At 40.5% G+C, this 23,020-nt stretch overlaps 1 protein-coding gene across 1 annotated transcript in view; it reads right to left on the bottom strand.

Moving 5' to 3' along the window:
- Window positions 1-21,365, bottom strand: part of ano1b (anoctamin 1, calcium activated chloride channel b) — a gene marked incomplete at its 5' end in the record, with an annotated part of 58,309 nt that extends 36,944 nt beyond the window's left edge. The window contains 6 exons of the mRNA XM_080028621.1: window positions 3,257-3,305; window positions 3,798-3,852; window positions 4,380-4,531; window positions 7,540-7,638; window positions 8,427-8,819; window positions 21,261-21,365. Of these exons, the coding sequence (XP_079884747.1) occupies window positions 3,257-3,305; window positions 3,798-3,852; window positions 4,380-4,531; window positions 7,540-7,638; window positions 8,427-8,819; window positions 21,261-21,365 (853 nt within the window). The remainder of the gene's footprint in view (window positions 1-3,256; window positions 3,306-3,797; window positions 3,853-4,379; window positions 4,532-7,539; window positions 7,639-8,426; window positions 8,820-21,260) is intronic.
- Window positions 21,366-23,020: the final 1,655 nt, after the last annotated feature.

Raw genomic sequence — 23,020 nt, 5'->3', positions numbered from 1 at the left:
TGGATAGATGAAAAACTCTCTTTTACATTTCACATAAAAAATCTTGTCTGTCGTCTCCGACAAAAGATTGGCTATTTTTATAGGAATAAAGCCACCTTCCCGTTGTTCAGTAGGAAAAGGATTATTGAGGCAGTTTTTATGTCTGTCCTTGATTACGGTGATGTGGTTTATCGGCATGCATCTCGTTCATGCCTTAAACTCCTAGACTCTGTATTTCACTCTGCTTTGAGATTCATTACAGGAGATGCTTATGATACACACCATTGTGTTTTATATGAAAAGGTTGGGTGGTCCTCCCTTAAGGAGAGACGTGATGCACATTGGCATATTTTTATATATAAAGCTCTGACTGGAAAGCTACCACTATATTTGACAGAAATGCTGCTTATTTCAGATGGGCTTTATCAAACCCGCTCAACTGACATGCTCATGTTATATGTCCCCTATGCCCGGTCTGAGCTTGGTAAAACCGCTTTTAGCCATAGTGCCCCTGACTCCTGGAACAGCCTACAACATACAATTAAAATAAATACACTCATAACTGTTAACCAATTTAAAATTATTATTTTGAATCAGCCCCTCTACACTTGTAACTGTTTTAATTAGGCTATTATGTCTCTCATTCAATTGATCTGAATGTTTTAAATTGTTGTTGTCTGTGTGTGTGTGTGTGTGTGTGTGTAAACTTGTTATGTATTCTCATTGTATATTGTGTATATGTACAAACTCGACGTCATTGTAAAAGAGGGTCACCCCTCAATTGATCTTTCGAGGTTAAATAAAGGAAAATGAAATGAAAAATGAACAATAAACTAACTATTTATATTGTGGCAAACAGGATTTGCCTTATCTTTGCTACACAACCATCAACTAAACACGTAAGAATACATTCTGTCACCATAGTTAATCTCGTGTTCATGCACTCACACACACACCTCAGTCGTGCGTAGGAACATAATGGTGCAAAATGGGACGATAGTGGAGGAAACAAGTGAGTGTGTTGTTTCGGCGCTGATCTGCTATAATCACTGCATTCACCTCAGGTGTGTACGCCAGAACACCATACACCATTCAAAAACCGTGAAAACAGCAATAGCCAAAAGCACATTATTAACTTGAGGAGGTGACACGTTAATCTGCAGTGACAATCCGCAAACTGCGGCCGTTAATCAGCGCACACATAAATCAATGCAAATGGCTGTATAACAACGGTTGGCAAACTCTGTGAATTTATTTAAAAAGTGATTCACATAAACCAAGAAGGCACATTAACATGGTTAAATAATAGTAGGCCTACTGCGGCTACTTGAACGCTCCGATGACTCGGAGAGAAAAAAATGTAAATTTCCCTGCACCTGCAGACGCTCTGACTGATTGATGTCACCGCCCCTCAATGACAAATACTTTCTGATTGGCCAAATGACCGTCAAAGCTCATGACAGGAGTTAACATCCGTCAATCATAGTTAGTCACTATGGTCACTCCACTTTCTTAATAGGTCCATGCTCCACACCACACACACAGTGCTGGCCATCAGACCCCCCCCCCCCCCCCCCCAAAAAAAATGTTTTCTCAACGGATCTCCACGAATTACATAGATGGCCAATTTAGTTTCCAAAACGGCGAATTTCACCGGAAGGTGACTAGTTTGCATGCCTGGCGTACACCTGAGAACCGGCGTCCAGCGGCGGTCGTTTCCACGGCGCGTGGCTGCGCCTCATCGAAGCGCGTGAATCGAAGGCGTGACCATTTGCTGCGCGGCCAAAATATGTGGCGAACGCAGGAGATGAAAATATTGCCCGGTCGTCTGCAAGACGAGGTGGGCGTGTGTAGTGAGGACATTGTGCTTCCAATACATTCAGCAAATATGTGTATTTTGCATCTGTTTAGCTGTTGGTTGTTCTTTAGCCAAGGTAGCACCGGTTAGCATTGTGAAACTCACCCAGCTGTGTGCTGTTACGGAGGATAATATGAACCCAAACTTGACGGCAGTGTCCGTGTGGAATTCCAATATAGTACAGCGAAGCACCAGTGTTGTCCTCCGCCAGACCCGGCACACTTTCACTTTCAGGTAGGCTGATGTCTGCCTTTATTTTTGCCGCTGAGCACACACTGCTGTTGTTAATGTGTTTAGTATGTTGCTGAATTGCTGTTAATGTGTATGTATTTGCGATCGGGTGCGTCTTCATGCTGTTTTAGTGCTATTTGTGACATGACTGCCGCTGGTTACACAGTGTAGGCATACCTACATCTGTATTTTTTGGCACAGCTGGACCATGTTGTTGTTGTTGTTGTTGTTGCACCGTAAGTGTGACGGGTCTGATCTCAGAAACGGCGTCAGGAATATATGGCTCAATATGATCAAGCGGCGAGCAACTTGTGTTCACGCGGCCAACCGCCGCAGGGGGCCAGTGCGGTGTGTTCGCAGCTTAACTCTTTTTTAAAGTGCACATGCACACAAACGGTTAGCGGATAATTTTGATGATTTTGACAACATCACTGACCTCACCTTTAACACAAAATACAAGCAGATACCTGAGATCTGAATTAAGACTAGCAAACCCTGTATTGGCTATCTTATAATACGTACTTGAAAACCTTTTCTTTAAGTCAAGGGAGGTCCGCTAGTACAATCTAGATTTATTTAGTTTGGTGCCAAAGTGTTAAAACATTAATGGAGATATTCCATTCTGCAATAAAAACTACTGCCCAGATCTTGCATGCGGTTGAAAATAATAAATATATAACATCAAAAATCAAATAAAAACATTTGTCTTTGCTAAGTTTGTGGCTTGTAGCCTATGATGTCAAACATAGGATTTCACTGTATTTTTGCTGCTGGTCACATGGCTTGTGTGAAGAATATGCTCAAGATGATGCCGAACTGGAGTATTAACGGTCTAACCGGTTAACATGGGATTGGGGGGCCAAATAAAATCACTAATGTCACATTAAGCATATAGTGTGAAGCTGTCTGCACTGTGCGGGACCCCCTCTCCTTCTGATGGCTGAACTCATCAGCATATTCACACACTCTCTTTATCAGCTGTAATATATCGTCTCCAGGTTAAACTACGACTCAGATCGCAGATCGAAGTTTCGGGGAACGGCCCGGCCACTCGCTATGAGCATCAAATATTGCCGTGGTTAGTATAAACATAAACAAAGGTTATCTGGATTCTGGACATGGTATAGTCCACCTTTAATCTTGTTGTGTTTTGTATAGCATGGGGGAAAGAAATAGTTCCAAACTTACCCATGCTGTACTTGGCCTTGCATTTTGTTCTTTTTAGTATTTCAAAAACCTAAAAGGGGAATGAAAAACAGAAGGACTGAATTTAGTTATTAAGTGATCTACACTATAATAAAACAATGGCAATGCACTAATCTTCATTTGCAATAATAACCATCACCAAATCCCTCAATGTTTCTGTTCAAACTGAGCCAAAATGGTTCTGAAAGTTGAAAGTGCATGACCAATGGACAGGGACTAAAGGCTTATAAGCCCCCTGTACCATTGTGCAAGATGGTGTCTCTGCTATGAAATGGACAGAAACATTTTACTTCAACATGGACAACAAACACCTGCTTCCTTCTTAGCTTTTGGTGATATTAAAAACATTTTACAAAACCTCTTAGTAGTTGTTTGCATATCTTTGGTCTTTCTAACAAACAACTGGTATGGTTTACTTAATGACATATCGGTCAGAAAAATATGTTAGCTAAAGACCACAGTCATGTATGAATTGGTATTTTTTGCTGGTGGTTACATCATAGACAAATTGTATTGGACTTACTATTGAACTCCTGGTTTTGCTGTCAAAGAAGTAATCTTTGTCTGAGAGGTCAAACCTGTTATTAACACACACACACACACACACACACACACACACACACACACACACACACACACATACACACATGTAACTGTCTGTAAACCACAGTCAACAGTAAGGCCCCTTGTCCACCTAACACCTTTTTCCGGCGTTACTTGTGTTGTTGTTCTTTTCCCTCTATCTTCTTGTTGATTTGTATTTCTTAAAATCTTTTTTATCATCCAGGATGCGGGAATACAGATGAAAAGTAGCCTTTTGATTAATTCTGGAATTTTCAACCCATGTATGATCATGCGTTTTATTAATTTACACAGTCCCTTTCTTAAATAAACTGAATTGAATTGTTAATATGGGAACCTGAGTAAAAAGAGGAACGCCTCGCTCCACCAGGCTCACGCCACGCCTATAGTGTGAACAAGGCAACAGATAACATAGCTTTATAACAGGTATCATCTCTTCTGTTGTGTGGCCTGTAATGTTAGGAAACAGGGGTCCAACTTCTTTTCATTTTCTTTCCCATCAAATTAAAGGTGGTGTACTTACAGGTGTTGTTTTTCCCTGGAGAAAGTGTGTGACAAGGGTTTAAAGTTCCTGGGCTGATGTTCGTCAACATGAGGGTGGAGAGGATCTAGAACTTTACTGACAAGAGAGCTGATCTTCTCTGCGACACAGCCTGACTGCTTGACTTCATACACCTAGAAAATCCCCACAGAGCACACACACACAATTCATTCAAGGTTACTATATATGACTTTATATATGCTGCACTTTTATAACACAAAAACACATTGTTAGGAATAATTCACTAAGTAAGTTAATTTTCAACAAAGGACCAACAGGAAAAACCATGTGATATTCTATTAAGTAATTAATAATATACACATCTGAACAAAATCTAAATACCCGGGGGAAATTGCAAAGTATTTGCAAAGTAGAGTTTCAAAATGCCATCAAGAAAAAATTAATTAAACTGAATTTCAACTCTATAACAGGCTGTCCATCAAAAGACCATAGCCTTAAAAACTCAAAATCAGCGCCAAAATGTGGCTTTCATGTCAATTTCTGTCAGACATTCACACTGTCATGACCTCCTGATGGTGAAGGCAAAAAGTCTTTGAACATGGCAGGATTGTTGAGCTGCACAAGCAAGGCCTCTCGCAATACACTATCGCTGCAGAGGTTGGACGCAGTAAGACAGTCATTTTACATTTCTTAAAGGTCCCATATTATGCTAAATGCACTTTTTAAATGTGTTCCAACATATCCATGCGTCCACGGTGTGCCTAGAGACTGCCAAAATATTAAAGAAAATAACAATCTCTCCTGTTCTCACTCTCCCCTTTTCTGAAACCCCCACCCCTCCCCCCCAAAACACTCCAGTCAGAATTCTCCCCTTTTCTGACCTCACAAACCGTAAAGCCAGAAGCTTCCACTGTGCAGCCCACACCCCTATTTCTTATTGGTCCACGGCCCTGACAGACAGAGGGCGAGGCGTATCTGGCTTCACTTCCGGACAGGGGGCGGGGAGAGCTCAAAGATTGTATATTTACGAGGGGACCTGCAACTCTTTTTTAAAAAATAGGCCATTGTGAGATTAGCTGAACATCAGCATAGTACAATAAATTATCTGAAAGTTTTTTTCAGCAAACAATTAAAGAAAAACGTATTAGGGACCACTAAGACCATATAATATGGTGTATAATAGAACCGAAAAGTGTATAATATGGGAGCTTTAAAATGGTTATGGGACAAAAAAGTAAGGTGGTAGACCCAAAAAAATGTCACCTGCGCTGAGCCGCAGGATCCGACGTGCAGTCCATGAAGACACAGGCCGATCCTCGACCCAAATTAAAGCCCTAACTGATGCTGAGTGCAGCCCCATAACCATAAGACGGCATCTGCGAGAGGCTTTGATAAGAAAGTGTTATTCTCTGTTGAGAAAAAATTAAACCTGGACGGTCCTGATGGCTTCCAACGCTACTGGCATGACAAGGAGCTCCTACTGGAGAGGTTTTCTACGCAGCACAGTGGAGGAGGCTCCATCATGATCTGGGGTGCTTTTTCCTTCAATGGAACAATGGTGCTTCAGGTTGTGCAGGGGCGTCAAACGGCTGCTGGCTATGTGGAAATGTTGCGGCGGGCATCCCTCTTGACTGAGGGCCCTTGTCTGTACGGTGGTGGCTGGGTCTTTCAACAGGACAACGCTGCAGTTCACAACGCTCGCTTGACCAAGGCCTTCTTCCAGGAGAATAATGTTGCTCTTTTGGACCATCCTGTGTGTTCTCCTGATCTAAACTCCATTGAGAACATTTGGGGATGGATGGCAAGGAAAGTCTATAACGGACGCCAGTTCGAGAAGATGGATGACCTACATGAAGCCATCTTCACCACATGGAGCAACGTTCCCACCAGCCTCCTGGAAAAACTTGCATCAAGCCTAAAACAATCTTTGAGGTGATCAACAAGAATGGTGGGCCTACCCACTACTGAGTCCTTTTTTTGAAACTTTTTGTTTGTTTTGAGTTTTTAAGGCTATGGTCTTAAACTTTTGATCAGCTGATGAACAGCCTTTTTGAGTTTAAATTCAGTTTTCAATAGATTTCTCAATTAGTTTTTTGTCTCTTCCTCTTGATGTCATTTTGAAGCTCTACTTACAACTTGGTTACTACCAACCATGCGAAATGCAAATACTTTGCAATCTTGCCCCAGTCTTAAGATTTTGTTCAGGATTGTATGTTATTAGTAATGGCTTACACCATTGGTGTAAGCCATTTAATAGTTTTATTCAATGAAGTACGGTTCTCTTTTTTTGACTTGCATAATGTGTGAACTTTTTCACCTCTATTTGCACTTCTAGCTAACTTTTGGGGAGAACTGCTGGTGCTCCAGCCATTCTACTTTTGGGTTATTATTATGGTCACCATGGCACTAAGTAAACAAGTGATTTCCCGAATGGACCTGCTTGAAAAAAAAGGTTCCACCCACAATCGTCATGGGAAGAAGAACAAGATAGATGCGCCCAGATCGCCCTCACTGACCCGAGCCGCACTGCTCAGTGGAAACGAGGCATTACATCTGGCTTAGTCTGGCGGAAGGGGTTTCGCCAGCGTCTATGAGCGCTGGCGTCGGCTACCTACGCAACCCCTCCCCTTCCTGTTGCTGGCTTTCCCGTATTGAGCTCCCCCTCAAACTAGGAAACAATTCGCTCACAGTCAATATGTGTGCGTCTGTGCTCCGCTCTCCCTCTCTCTCACACACACAGGGTGTGAGAAGTCACATTACTGTAGACAGAAATAAAGTGTGGCGATACTTCGGGATAATAATAGCGTCGGCGGGCAGCGGTCGGGACGCAGCCTACCTTAGCCTAGCTGTCCGACTTCATTGTACAACTTCCCCCGGGCAGAAATACCCTCATTAACTCTGGAAAATGAAGCGTGGGGGTTTGGATTGAGCAGCGGACCTTATAACCAGCTAGATTAAGATCCGCCGTTCCTTTTCTTTGGTGATTTACAGGACAACGGGCCGCTGTTGATAATGTTACCAGAGATAACACTGCGTGACTCGCTAATTCCCGTTAAATTATCCCGTGAGCTCCTCGGGGAATTCCAGTTTCGTGCAATAACCCCCAGTTCTCTAAAAGTCAGCTTGTGAAATTGTGTTGGCAGACAAACAGTCTGAGATAGAAATACACAGCAAGTCTTACCTTCTTGGTGGGCATCTTTAGCTTCATTAACTCCGCCTCTCGACAGAGAACATTCCATGGAGCATGAATCTTCACAAAGCCCACCCCTTGAATCTTGGCCTAAGGGACATACAACCTGTACTTTCAATTCAGATGTATATGACTCATATGATTTTACACACATTAAAGGCATATCATGCAACATTTTAATTACAAAATTAATTATTAGTCCCACAAAAATAATCCCACTCACTTCTGCCCCACTAGACTATGTGTTGATGTGTTTATCTGCACAGTCCCCCTCTCTCTGGCTGTATTTTACATAATAGCATTTGTTGGTATTGTTTTGTAAACAGAAGACTCGGGTCCACTTCGCCGGGCCCCGCAACACCCAATCCATGTAACTTCAAGAGAGGGGAGCGAGTCCTGCAGGGAGGACTCTTTCCAGTTAAGACATCCATTACATATGCCCTTTCAGTGTTTTAGCCACTGAGCTAACCAAAGCTAACCCCAGTCAATGAAGTTGACAGCTGCTCTGTGCTCTGCTCTGGGAGAGCTGGACGAGCGTCTAACGATTGGCCTGCAGCGCCGTGAGAAGCCTTGTGCTGTTATTAGTTGAAGGTTTAACGCTGTCCATGTGCACTGCTCAATTGATTGAGGCCTAGAAACATCCCGACGGAGCAAAGGAAACCAAAACAAAGCAAATACAGCTACCACACATTCAAATGAGGCAGAAGTGATAATTGAGTTGGATTACTTTTGTGTGACTGCATTGACAAGTGCTGACTGTATTATCTTTACAAACATATTCTTAAGAGGAAAACAGACACAATATATATATATATATATATATATTTCATGTTCATAGTGTTTCTGGAAATAATAAATTGATATAGATGTAAACTCACATCCTCATCTTTCTCCAGCTCCAAGCCCATGTCTCTGAGTCTCTCCTCAAACTCGTCTCTCCTGAAGGTCTTGTGGTCCTCCTGGCTGCTGAAGGTCTCTGGAGAACAGCCTGTCTCCACATCGCTCACTGGTGAAGATGGCAGGAATGATGGTTCTCTTTGCCTCTGTGCTCTGTAATGTCTGAGATGTTCTTCACAGCTCTGTTGGCCCCGGCGCAGGCTGCGGCCCACAGACGTTTCATTGAGCAGGGTCACTGGTTGTCGACTGGAGCGGCCGCCTGTGGGCTTCTTCACAGGGAAGGTGAGGACGTAGTCAACGCGCCGCTGACCATCCTGGAAGTACAGGCCGTGCTGGCACTGAGTGTTCTCCTCTGGGGTTAGAGCCTTCAGCAGCTGAAATGGGAACAGACAAGGAGGAGTGAGTATTAAGGACACAGGAAAGCCTTCAGGGCAACACAACTTGGACTAAGGATTAAACCATGACAGTCCTGATTTTACATGTATACACAGTGACATCTGGTGGTTAGCATGAAGTATGACAGCAATTAAAAAGCAGGGAACCAAGGCCGCCAGGGGCCTATTGCACAAAACCAAGATAAAGGTGCAAACACACTGCACTCGCCGCGTGTCAAGATGACATACATAGTCAATGTACTAGCGTGTGGACGCGCGTGGACCCGCAAATCGGCATCAAGTGGCGGCGGCGTCGAAGGCGTGGCGAACATATGTGGCAAACACTGAAGATGAAAATATTTAACTTTTCGGCATCCATGCGCGATAGTCATTCAGCGTTGAGATTGGTCTGCAAGACGAGGTAGGCGTGGGGAGAGTGAGGACATTGGGTTTCCAATACATTCTGCAAATATGTGTATGTTGCATCTGTTTAAGCCAAGGTAGCGCTGGTTAGCATAGTGAAACTCACCCAGCTGTGTGCTGTTACGGAGGGTAATATGAACCCAAACTTGACGGCAGTCTCCGTGTGGAATTCCAATATAGTACAGCCAAGCACCGGTGTTGTCCTCCGCTAGACCCGGCACACTTTCACTTTCAGGTAGGCTGCCTTTATTTTTGCCACTGAGCACACAATGTTGTTGTTAATGTGTTTAGTATGTTGCTGAATTTCTGTTTAAGTGTGTATTTGCGAGCGGGGTGCGTCTTCATTCTGTTCTAATGCTATTTGTGCCATGACTGCCGCTGGTTACACAGTGTAGGCCTACCTACATCTGTATTTTGGCACAGCTGGACCATGTTGTTGTTGTTGTTGTTGCACCGTAAGTGTGACGGGTTTGATCTCAGAAACGGCGTCAGCGTCAGGAATATGACCCAATATGATCAAGCGTCGACCCACTGGCGTTTACGCGGCCAACTAACGCCGGCGGTGTTCGCACTTTAAGGGATTAAGCCGGGATATTTCGGTTCTCCTAGCCTACTTTAGCCATGATTCGGTTGCAAAAAAGTAGAGGCACATAAGTTACCATTTAGACTTATCCTGTTGCCTTTGTGCAATCAGCTGTCAAATCAAGGTGTTTAATGGTTATTCCATGATCTGTGCATTGCTTAGTTTTTATTTGCCTGTTTTAAGTTACACATAAAGGACTACATTGTCATTAAGTTAAGTAGTCCTGCTTTTCTTATTTTTTATTTCACCAGAAATTATATATATATATATATATATATATATATACATATGTATATATATATATATATATATATACATATGTATATATATATATATATACATATGTATATATATATATATACATATGTATATATATATATATATACATATGTATATATTAGAGGTGGGCATAGATTAATTTTTTTAATCTAGATTAATCTAGATTAATTTTGAAATTAATCTAGATTAATCTAGATTAAAATGGCTCATTTGAATTCATTCATAATATGTGTGTGCTCCTAAATAATGACTCAAAGTAAGTCTTTGAGAACGTGTTTCTCAAGCCAGGTGGCGCATCAGACCAGGGGCTCATCTCCTGTTTCCAACATGCATCACAAACTGCTTGAGGAAGCTGTTCTACTATGATAATTGGTGATGAAAATAAATAATGTTCAACAAGATGTACTTGTGTTTACAAACTGTTTATTCAGTTAAACATGAACTTTGAACTGTAGGCCATAAGAGGTAACGATGAATTGTTTAGGGCTGCAACTAACGATTATTTCAATAATCGATTAATCGGTTGATTATTTTTTCGATTAATCGATGAATCGGATAAAAAAAATAAACATTTGTAAATGCTGCATCTTTATTCAAAAACTGAACATTACTTCAAATTCACAGTGCACACTGAAGTGTCAAAACACCAGGTTATTGCTCCAACGTCCCGGAACTATTCAAAGTAATATTAAATGATAAAAAATTAATAATAAACTTAACTGGGATAACACAAAAAAAAACATACAATGTATGATATACATTTATACAGTATAAGGGATGTCCATGGTAAACCAGTCAACCGATAATATTTTTAACCGGTAAATACTAACGGTTAAAACAATTAAATCATCTTAATTTCTCTCAGATGACAGGAGAGTTAATTTGTATTGATATTGATACCATTTTCAAGACTCCTTAACGATCCAAGTCTTTATTGATATCACAATTGATAATTTTCTATTATTTTGTTGAAATAGAACTTGTATTATTGCTTTAATTGCTGATATGATCATAGCTCAAGATAGGACATTAAACAGGTCATAATTCCATTCCATCTTTACTATCTATTTTATCTTGCTGGGAAAACAAGTTTCGCCAAAATCTCAAATTTCTTTTTTTTTGTGTTGCATTTGAACACATCAATCATATTACTGAGCCGGCCTGAACACATCACAGTTGACATGTTTGCTACTTTTTTTAAGCTAACTAGCTTTATATCCTTCCGATTTTAACATGGATTTAAAATCTGGATCACTATTTTTAACTGACGGGACTTTCTACACCGTTCGGTTGTATGATTACTGCCGCTGCATTGAATGACTGTTGATGCGCCGATGCCGATTCTCCGAGCACGTCTGCACACCGTCTGCAGCAGCAGCTGACAGAGTTTTTTTGGACTAGACGGATACTGAGTTGATGGAGTTTTTTTTAACCCAAAGAAAGCAAAGGTACAACACTTTTATATAGGCCTGCAGTCCAGTGTTAGATATGACCAAAATACAAGCTGTGGCCGCTCACACTATAGCTTTCCCGCACGTGAAGCGAGCCTTCACGTGCGGAAGGGGGTTCACCCCGACGGCGAACAGCATCTCCCCTGAGCCGAACAGGAGGTGGAATTAAGAGATTAACGGCGATATTTTTTTTATCGCCCGATAAGAGCCTGGCGTTAACGCAGCCGTTAACGCCGTTATCGGCCCACCACTAGTATATATATACATATGTATATATATATACATATACATATATATATACATATGTATATACATATATATATATATATATATATATATATATATATATATATATATATATATACATATATATATATATATATATATATACATATATATATATATATATACATATACATATATATATATATATATATATATACATATATATATATATATATACATTATAATATAAATTAGAATTATTTATGTGATATTCTGTTCCTATTGAAGTCAGAGGTTTAGTGGAGCGGCTAAGTGCTTATTTTTGGTCAGAATCTTTCAGTTGATGAGCGTGAAAATTGGCATTCTCCATGGGTCACTTGACAAGAAAATTGTCCGAGACATTTGAAATTGTGAATTTGAACATTTCTCACAGAAATGTACAGGGTATTTTAATTAAATATTTTTTTTTTTTTTTTTTTGTCTCGGACCATTTTCTTTTAAAGTGACCCATGGAGACTACACATGCCAATGTTCATGCTTACCGTAAAAATGTATGAAAATGGACTTAAATATGCCATCCTCACATTTAACGAGCATACTAAGAACCACAATGATCTCCAGGGTAAGAATAGAGAGAGCACAAGAGGGTTTGTCTACCAACTGCCAGGCGACCCTCTCTGCCAGGGGCTTATTGCATAAAAGTGGAATAAAGACATCCAGGATGATTGATAAAGCCAGCCTTGACAAAGTCTAGCCTGGGCACTTTGGATTAGTCAGTTGCATAAAGCTGGGAACACACCGCACTGGCCGCGCGGCGAGATTACATACAAAGTCAATGTACTAGCGCGTGGCCGCGCGTCCACCCAATAATCGGCGTCCAGCGGCCGGCGGCGGGGGCTTGCGCGGCGCGTGGCCGCGCCTCATGAGAGGCGCATGAATCGGGAGCGCGGCCATTAGCGGCGCATAGAAATTGTGTCATCGAAGGAGCGTGAATCGAAGGCTTGTGCGGCGAGCACGGCGCCGCAGAAAAAGATGAAATTTTTCATCTTTTTCTGCAGCGCCGCCGGGCACCGCGCCTCCACAGCCAATCAGCGTTGAGATTGCCCGGTGGCGGTGGTCTGCAAGACGAGGTGGGCGTGTGGAGTGAGGACATCGGGCTTCCAATACATTCTGCAAATATGTGTAGGCTATTTTGCATCTGTTTAGCTGTTGGTTGTACTTTAGCCAAGGTAGCGCCGGTTAGCATAGTGAAACTCACCAAGCTGTGTGCTGTTCCTGAGGATAATATACCCAAACTTGACGGCGGTGTCCGTGTGGAATTCCAATATAGTGCAGCAAAGAACCGGTGTTGTCCTCCGTCAGCCGGCACACTTTCACTTTCAGGTAGGCTGATGTTTCCCTTTATTTTAGCCGCTGAGCACACACTGCTGTTGTTAATGTGTTTAGTATGTTGCTGAATTGCTGTTAATGTGTGTGTATTTGAGATCGGGGTGCGTGTTCAGGCTGTTTTAATGATATTTGTGACAAGACTGCCGCTGGTTACACAGTGAACCTACGTCTGTATTTTTTGGCACAGCTGGACCATGTTATTGTTGTTGTTGCACCGTAAGTGTGACGGGTCTGATCTCGGCGTCGGCGTCAGGAATATATGGCCCAATATGATCAAGCGGCGAGCCTCCTGCTGTCACGCGGCCAACCGCTGCCTACGATGAGGCGGCGGTTGGCCGCGGCGGCGACTGCGGTGAACATGGCCCAATATGACCAAGCGGCGAACCTCCTGCATTCACGCGGCCAACCGCCGCAGGCGGCCAGTGCGGTGTGTTCCCAGCTTAAACGCCAATCCAGGATGTAAAGGGGCTGCTTTGTCAAGCCAGGTGTAAGTAATTCTGTTAAGTGCCAGCCCACAGCTTTCAGAAGTAGACCCAAAGATCGAACACAGATTTACTGATGGAAAAATGGAAAAGACGGCCCATTTTTCCACAATGCCTTGCTAGTTTAAACCGTAAGTGAGGGGACAGTTCATTTCATACAGGAGATGTATTCTCTGCCAATTGTTCTTGATGTCCCTGCATTGTTTTATGATAAAATAGTTGACAGTGAGCAGTCTGCAGGTGCATCTAAAAAAATGTATATCATGGAAAGTCCATTCAAAAAGTGAAACTTTCATAGATTCATTACAAGAAGTGAAATATGTCAGGCCTTTTTTTGGATGATTGATTGATCATGGAATAAAAAATCCAGTATCTCAAAATATTAGAATGTTACATACAACCAATCAGAAAAAGGATTTATAGTACAGAAATGTCGACCTTCTGAAAAGTATGTTTATTCTAGATTAATTTCACTTCATGTGTAATGAATTTCTAGAATATATTTAAATTTCACTTTTTGAATTCAATTACAGAAAAAAGGAATTTTTCATTGATATTGAATTTTGTTTCAGATGCACCTCGATATAGTTATAAGTACAAAGTGAATTTATTTGACCCACACTTGCAACGTCATCTGCCATCGATAATCAATTGTATAAATATAGCCTGCAATATGAACAGACTATCACATAAATTATTATAATTTATATCATTGCATCTTAATCTAATTATAATTAAGTTAATTATAAATGGTTCAGGTTAAATAAATAAAAAAGAAGAACTATTTAACTAAATGACAATGCAGTCTTTTATGTGGTACCTTAAAACAGGCTAATGAAAATAAAGCAATACACGGAAGATCATGGAATAACTGTTAAACACCTTGATTTCAGATCGGAGTGACAGCTGACTGAGCCAATCAGACAACAGAATAAGTTTATCCTTTACGTTTAGCCTGGTCGGGACCAGGCTAAATGTAAAGGATAAATCTCCAGGGTAATTTATGTCCCTCCGCTTTTATGCAACCAGATCATGGCTAACGCAAGCCAGGATAACCGAAATATCCTAGGTTAATCCCTTATCCTAGTTTTATGCAATAGGCCCCCGGTCTTGGCTCTCATCAAATACATCTCTGACCTACCTCCAGAGGCAGAGGCCTTTTAACTCCCCCTGAGGAAAAAAAGGGGTTGTCTGCGTTGCTGATGAAATAGAATAAATGATGAGCATATTTGTTTGGCTATTATGAAAGCTATTAATAACGCATTTGCTGTGTTACAGGTACACTCGAGAGCCAATGGGTGTAAATCACCTCGCTACAATGTTGCCAAGAATAAGCAAGCAGGCCAAGACACACAGCACGTTTACATGGAGAATCATAATCGGTTAAATAAACCAACAGGACTTGTAAAATGGATGTAAACACCAAGTTTTCATATTGTAAGTTTTGTACCTGTTAAAAATAAATATTTGTTAATAAGAGTTTTACTGTTTTTTTTTTACTTTGTGTATAATAAATGATAAACCCACAACTACAAATTATAATTATGTTCAAATGTTTTTTGAGGTGACTTTCACTGTACAATAGGCTATGTGCACTGAAAATACTTTGAAATGGAAAATATAATTTTATATGGTCATATTCAGGAACATTTTAAGAAGAAAATATTTATATGAAAAGTTTAAAACTTAGTGCCTTTTCAAGCACTAGTATTAGTCAAAAGGTGAGTATACCCACAGACTTGATCATAGGGCCCAACTGAGTGTTTCCAAGTGAATTCTATACGAGACATAAATAGTAAGTGAATTATGAGCTGTGTCATGACCTAAGCTTAGTAGGTATTTCTTCTTATGAAGTCTATTCATAAATTCTGGCTGCAGATGTAAGGGAAGGCATCTGAGGATCAAATTACACACAGAGAATGCGTTGATATTTAAAGGGGTACTACACCTTTTTTACCCTCAAAGATCAGTTCACGTGCATTGGATAGGGTTATGTTCCGCTTGTTCCATGTTGGATCTGCTCTTACCTTAACACATCTCTTAATGAGCCTTTCAGATTATAAAATAAAGTCAAACATTCATGTAGCATATTCTCATTTGAAGTTGGTGGTAACAGCTGCTATCACCAGGTAAAATAAAAAAACATTATGCATGGTTGTTTATGTTAATAAAGGCTGGATAATTTGGCACTATTTATCCAGAAACTGGGACATGCACAATTGGCCTTGTAAGAGCCGATAATGTAAAGACATCATTTAATTCTGTTTAAAAAAAAAGTATGTTATAACTGCTCGATAATTTAAATAAATAAATTAAAATAAATGCAAAGTGTGTGTCAACGTGTGAGCTGAAACAACCCACCATTTTGTGAAATACTACAACAAAATGCAACCCCAATTCCGAAAAAGTTGGGACGTTGTGTAAAATGTGACTAAAACAGAATGTTATCATTTCTTAATCCTTTTCGACGTATATTCAATATAAAACAGTACAAACATCATATGCTCAAACTGATAAACTTTATTGTTTTTTGTTAACATACACACATTTTAAACGTGCCTGCAACACGTTTCAAGAAAGTTGGGACAGGGGCCTGTTTACCGCTGTGTGACATCACCGTTTCTTTTAACAACACTGAGTAAGCGTTTGGGAACTATGGACATTAATTGTTGACATTTTGAAAGCAAAATTATTTAATATTCTTGCTTGAAATAAAACTTCAGATGCTCAACATTCCAGGGGTCTCCCAATGTGATATTTTGGGCTTCATAATGCACTACATTGTTTCAATGGGAGACAGGTATGGACAGCAGACAGTCTAGTACTTGCACTCTGTTCCTACGAAGCCAAGCCAGGGTCACTGGAACATATTTTTAACAGGGGGTGCTGAGGGTAGGGCAGATGGTAGTCATTACTCTCTCAAAAAAACACTTTCAAAGACAACATTATGTCAATGCTAAGCATCAAGCCTGGGCCACACATCCTCTGCAGTGGGTCAGTGTGGCTAAACTCATGGACTTTGGGACATGGGTGCTGAGTGCAGACCGATGTTGGGAGGGTCCAAGGGATTCTCCCCAGGAAGTAACAACCTCTAAATGAATGCAATCCTGTGCATTCTGGCACCTTATCCACATACTGAAAAGACTAAACCCTGTCTGTTGATTATTTTTAACTTTTGTTTGTAACCATAGCATCCAGTTTGAAGGAATCATGTTGCATTTTTGTTGTTAGTGGCATTGTGGTTTGAGCTCAAAGGTTGTATTGGGGTCCAGAGGGATCTTCACCCGGAAGACATTTTAAGAAATAACCTCTATTTTGATGCCTTCTTTTGCATTCTGGCACCTTCACCATATTTTAAAAGTATGTCTTAAAGGCCTACTTCACCGGTTTGAATATGAAGGTGTATTGAATTCTGAGATCCTATGTAGTATAAATGTGCGAAAAAAAATTGAAATCGGTTCATCCTAGCCTGAGAAAAGGCAGAAAGAGTGTTTTTTTTAACCCTATATTTCTCTTTCTCGTGACATCACAGAAAGAGAAATATAGGGTTAAAAAAAACTTACTTTGTAAATATTACTGTGATGTATTTTACTGTGACATCACAGTAATATTTACAAAGTACTTTTTTTTTAACCCTATATTTTTAAAGATCTCCTATTATACTACTTTCCTGGTCTTAATTTCTCATTAATGACTCCTATAGAGCAATCTGACACGAATGACACTATGTAGATTTTCGGGAAACTCTTCCTCTCACCTGGGCGCTCTCAGCATTCTCTGTCAACACCAGGCTTCGTCCTTCTCAGCCCCCTCCTGCCAACCCCACTCCGTTGTGATTGGTTACGTTCCGGAAGACTTTCAGCGGGCGCGCGGGCAGATTTGAGCAGGCAGGTGGGGGCATGGCAGGAACGTGTCTGAGCACGTTGCAGCATTACCATACATGGAAAATCCTGATTGATCTACGTAGAGAAATCCCGGAAATTTGAACAAGTGAATCGCGACCGGTGTTCCTAGTGTTTAGCGCTCTGCACAGCACAGCCACCCGACGGTCAGCAGGGAATATGTCTTAATGCATGTAAGTCATTATTTGACACTTTAGTATGGTTAAACATGACTATAAATCATTATAACAACATTTATAGGTCATAAAAGTTGAAAAAGCATAATAGGTGCTCTTTAATGTATTATCAATGATATTATCACCTGTTACCAGTTAACATGTTTATGTTCCAAAATGTGTTGCTGGCATCTAATTCAGAATAGGCATATATTTACGAAAAACAATGAAATAGATCAAATATATTGCCTTTGTATTGTTTTCAACTTGATGGTATGTGAAAATGGATTAACAAATGATCAAATTCTGTTTTATATACGTGTTACATAACCCAACTTTTATCGGAATTGGGGTTGCATCATTCACACATTAATATAACAAAAAAAAATTCATGACAACAATTCTTAACTATTCAACAACAACAATGGAAAGGACACTGGTTGTATGTTATCAATTATTAAACACTGTAAAATATACTGCAACTTAAATTCCTGATTTGAAAAAAATGGAAAGGTATACTTAAAGCTCCCATATTATACACTTTTCGGTACTATTATACACCATATTATATGGTCTTAGTGGTCCCTAATACGTTTTTCTTTAATTGTTTGCTGAAAAAAACTTTCAGATAATTTATTGTACTATGCTGATGTTCAGATAATCTCACAATGGCCTATTTTTTCAAAAGAGCTGCAGCTCCCCTCGTAAATATACAATCTTTGAGCTGCCCCCGCCCCCTGTCCGGAAGCGAAGCCAAATACGCCTCGCCCTCTGTCTGTCAGGGCCGTGGACCAATAAGAAATAAGGGTGTGGGCTGCACAGTGGAAGCTTCTGGCTTTCCAGTTAGTGAGGTCAGAAAAGGGGAAAATTCTGACTGGAGTATATTGGGGGGTGGGGGTTTCAGAAAGGGGGAGAGTGAGAACAGGAGAGATTGTTATTTTTTAAAATATTTTGGCAGTCTCTAGGCACACCGTGGACCCATGGATATGTTAGAACACATTTAAAAAGTGCATTTAGCATAATATGTGACCTTTAAAATAGTATATATTCAAAATAGTCTCCTTGCTACCTTAAATATAATGGATTCATTAAAAGAGGGCACAGACACTGTCTCACCTTTCCCCAAAGCATTTGTCTCACTTTACCCCGCTGCCACAATATGAGAAAAAACTACCTCTCTTAGCAATTCAGTATAATCTTCAGTTAGCATCATCACATGGTTTCATATGTTGGTAGTTCATCAACATGTATGATAGAAGTGTTTCTACCTGAATCAATTTGCTTTGGCACAACAGTTGATTAAGTTGACAGCAAGAAAATGTACTTTTACATGCAAAAAAAAAGAATTTGTGAAAAAAAACATGCTTACAACAGCACATGAGGTCCTATCCTTCATTGCCAAGGGGAAATAGGGGCTTGAAAACATAATGCTCACATGACCAAAAATGTGTTCCCTTGCCTATATACAGGGGGTGTCTCACATTATACCTCATTCTCCAATATTGTGAAAATGTGAATATCACCCTGATTATAGGTGTTGGTTAACTTATTATCGCCAAATGATCTAATAATCGGCTTTTGAAAAAACGCTGGTATCACAATCCACAATACTCCCCACTTTTCCTTTTCTGAGTGGTGGACATGCAGTAATAGATCATCAGTTCTGATGCAAACCATACGTCTCCACACTCAAACCACGACTTGTACTCTCTAACTTTCATCGGCATCAAGTAGAGTCAAGCTTAATTTTGGTCGTCTCATTTGTAGCAACTGCTTTGAATCGTAGTAAAAAATCCATAATTATTGACTCACCCATAATTTTATAAAATTATTACACTATTCGAGACAAAAATTATCCTCGTTTTCATATTGTAATGACTGGTGCAGTAATGTAATAAGTTGTAACATTATGGGGAACGTTATTACGTCTTAGGATTTTGTTACATCATCTACCACCTATTAGGATTTGTTTTATAACATTGTGTATTGTTGTTACATTATGGGCTCTTTTTACAGGCCTATCATCTGCTACAGTAAATCCAATCGATGTGTATATTACAGGGTTGGAAGTAGGCCAATATCGCAACATGAATACACAGCTGTCAGTACTGAGGTCATAAGAACAGGATACTGATCATGCAGGCACTCGCAAGAGACATTCACACAGCTTCAGCATGAGAGAGCATTCCCCTGCAAATACTAGGCACCACAGTCAGGTATTTCACAACTGAAATGATATCTGTGTATTTAAGTATGCCAAAAATAGTGACTTATTTCATGCCATCATCTAGTGTCAAATAAGTCAACAGATAATTTTTTGTATTACGGAAAAACAATCTATTTTTGAAACATAATGACAATCAATCTCACCACAAGCTTCATTTTCTGAACGATTAGAGGGATTCTCATCAATCTTCAGTAAAGGTTTTAATGGGACATCGCAGTGAGACATGTCATTTTTTGAAATTTTTTCATGGCAATTTACAAGTGGTCTTAACCGCGCAGAAGTTAATATGTGTGAAACATTTACGAGAGGTTTTAGTTTGTCCAACCACTCAAGTTATGATCAAACTGTGTGTAACAATGTTTCATGAATGAGGCCCCATATCCCGGTCTTTCTATCTTACTACGCTTTTATGAGCTCTCTGCTGCCCAAACTACCACAAAAGAGTCGCACATTAGCTGCAGTAGGTCTTCTGTCAATAAGCAGAATTAACTTTTTGTGATAGAGTAGGGTGACATGTAATCAAAACCGTCCAAGGAATATAGTTCCAGTTATATGACTTCATGTTTACAACGCTTTGTTTTTGAGTAAAAAGGAAGAGGGGATCCTAAATGTACAAGGTATAAAAAGCTACAATCAATCAATTATTGTGTCATATTATTTTTACCTTAAAAACAGATATTGTTGATAATGTTAACGCTTTGGTCATGTTAAACAAGAACAACTGGTCTAAAAAGTGAAAAAAACTAAATAGAATCTGTATTTGCCACACAGCAGGGTTGGTGGTATTTGTATTCTGTGCAAGATGGTAAAGGACTCTTCAGGTCACAATAATACATTTAACAACACATAAACACAGTAATAAAGTGTTTATTTACCACATCACATATCTCACCAACAGAACAGAAATAAAACTAAACAAACAAAGACCATAGACAAGACACTATATACAGTAGGATTAAACCTGGTAGTCACATAAAATAGTACTTATTGTTATTTGTTAACCGATAGGTGTTGCTGAGGGGATTGAGGCAAGTGACCACAGCAGTTGAAGTCTTGACAATAAATGAATACTTGTTCACGTTGCTTTGTATTCCTGCTGGTTGTTTTTGTTGTATTGCAGGGCTTGCAATCTCAATCTGACATGTTGTTTATAGTTTTTGGGCCAATATACAGTAGCTCAAGTATCATGCATCATGATAAACCTACAGTATTTCCCCCAAATGTGGCCCAAATCCAGAGTTTTTTTTATAGACTGACAAAAGGTCAGCGAGGTTTGGAAGGTCACATCGATATGTGATCATTTTCTCTCTCCTGGAGAAACTCACCTTAAACTTGCCATGGAAGATGACATCTTGTAGAAAACGTGGAACCTGTCGCTCAGACCAGGACTTTGGAGAGAGGTCTGCTCCCACTTCTGCTTCGTCCGTCATTTCCCAGTCCCAGCAAGTCAAAAGCAGAGATAGATGGCGAAGAGTTGTCAGAATAGTCCAATTTTTCCTCTCCCTCTCACTACTTTTGTGTCTCCTGTTAAGATACTTTTCATTATATTAGAGTGCCTCTCCAGCCTTCCCTCCTCTTTGCTTTTGCGCACCCCCCTTTAAAGCTCTTTGTGGAGATCTCTTCCTGTGTCAGTGTGGAGTGGCTGAAGTGAGCCTGCAGCTTTTGTCACTTGAGAAGATGTCTCCGAGCCAAGATCTAAACTTAGACGATCAAACTGTGATGAAGACAAAGTGCCCTCCCTCACACTCTGTCACTACTCAACTGTAATCACTACAGGATCATCTCTTCCCAAGGTCAAATGTGACACAAATGTGAAAAGAAATGACGCTCAGGGCTCAAACTAAATACATTCCCATTCAACATTTTCAGCCAGTAGAGGTTTGGATGTATGCACACTTACTTGTTTGTGTGCTTCATTATATCATGATAAATCATACACATGCCTATATTATTAACTACTTGGTACTTGAGTACTACAGAACTGGCGACATTTTCCTCAATTGTTGTTTTAGGAGTATCCAATTATTGCTGACAATGAAGTGAATTGCTTAAGCTGGGAACACACCGCACTGGCCCCTTGCGGCGGTTGGCCGCGTGAATGCAGGAGGCTCGCCGCTTGGTCATATTGGGCCATATTCACCGCAGCTGCCGCCCGCCACATCGAAGGCGGCGATTGACCGCGTGAACGCAAGAGGCTCGCCGCTTGATCATATTGGGCCATATATTCCTGACGCCGACGCCAAGATCAGACCCGTCACACTTACGGTGCAACAACAACACTAACATGGTCCAGCTGTGCCAAAAAATACAGATGTAGGTTCACTGTGTAACCAGCGGCAGTCATGTCACAAATAACATTAAAACAGCATGAAGACGCACCCTGATCGCAAATACACACACATTAACAGCAATTCAGCAACATACTAAACACATTAACACCAGCAGTGTGTGCTCAGCGGCAAAAATAAAGGCAAACATCAGCCTACCTGAAAGTGAAAGTGCGCCGGGTATGGCGGACGACAACACTGGTGCTTCGCTGTACTATATTGGAATTCCACACGGACACTGCCGTCAAGTTTGGGTTCATATTATCCTCCGGAACAGCACACAGCTGGGTGAGTTTCACTATGCTAACCTGCGCTACCTTGGCTAAAGTACAACCGACAGCTAAACAGATTACCTTTATTTATTTATTGATAACTTAATTGCAAGAACACAACACCACTGCTCCAAGAACCACAGCTATCAAAGTGCTTTGAGAAACTGTTTGATTGGATTTCCTATTAAATAGCAATGCCACAGGGAGAGAACATGAGCTGTCCAAATGCTTCCCGCGCAAAAAAGGCAAAGGAGACATAGGCTCAGAATTACATCCACAGCTCACTTTGCTTGAAAAACAGTATAGAGAGGCTCCATCTTCACCTGTACTTTAGGATATTGTTAAACTGAACATGAATATAACAAGCCTGGAAATCCAGACCCACATCTAGAACGATGTAGGGTCTGGCCATGAGCAATAGACCTTCCCAACTCAAGGGGCGGCACCAATGCATGCATTTCAAATAACACTGTGCGCAATTGGACA

The sequence above is a fragment of the Ammodytes marinus genome, assembly GCF_949987685.1.
Source record: "Ammodytes marinus genome assembly, chromosome: 5".
NCBI classification, from domain to species: domain Eukaryota; kingdom Metazoa; phylum Chordata; class Actinopteri; order Uranoscopiformes; family Ammodytidae; genus Ammodytes; species Ammodytes marinus.
This window is presented reverse-complemented; position numbering and strand designations above follow the sequence as displayed.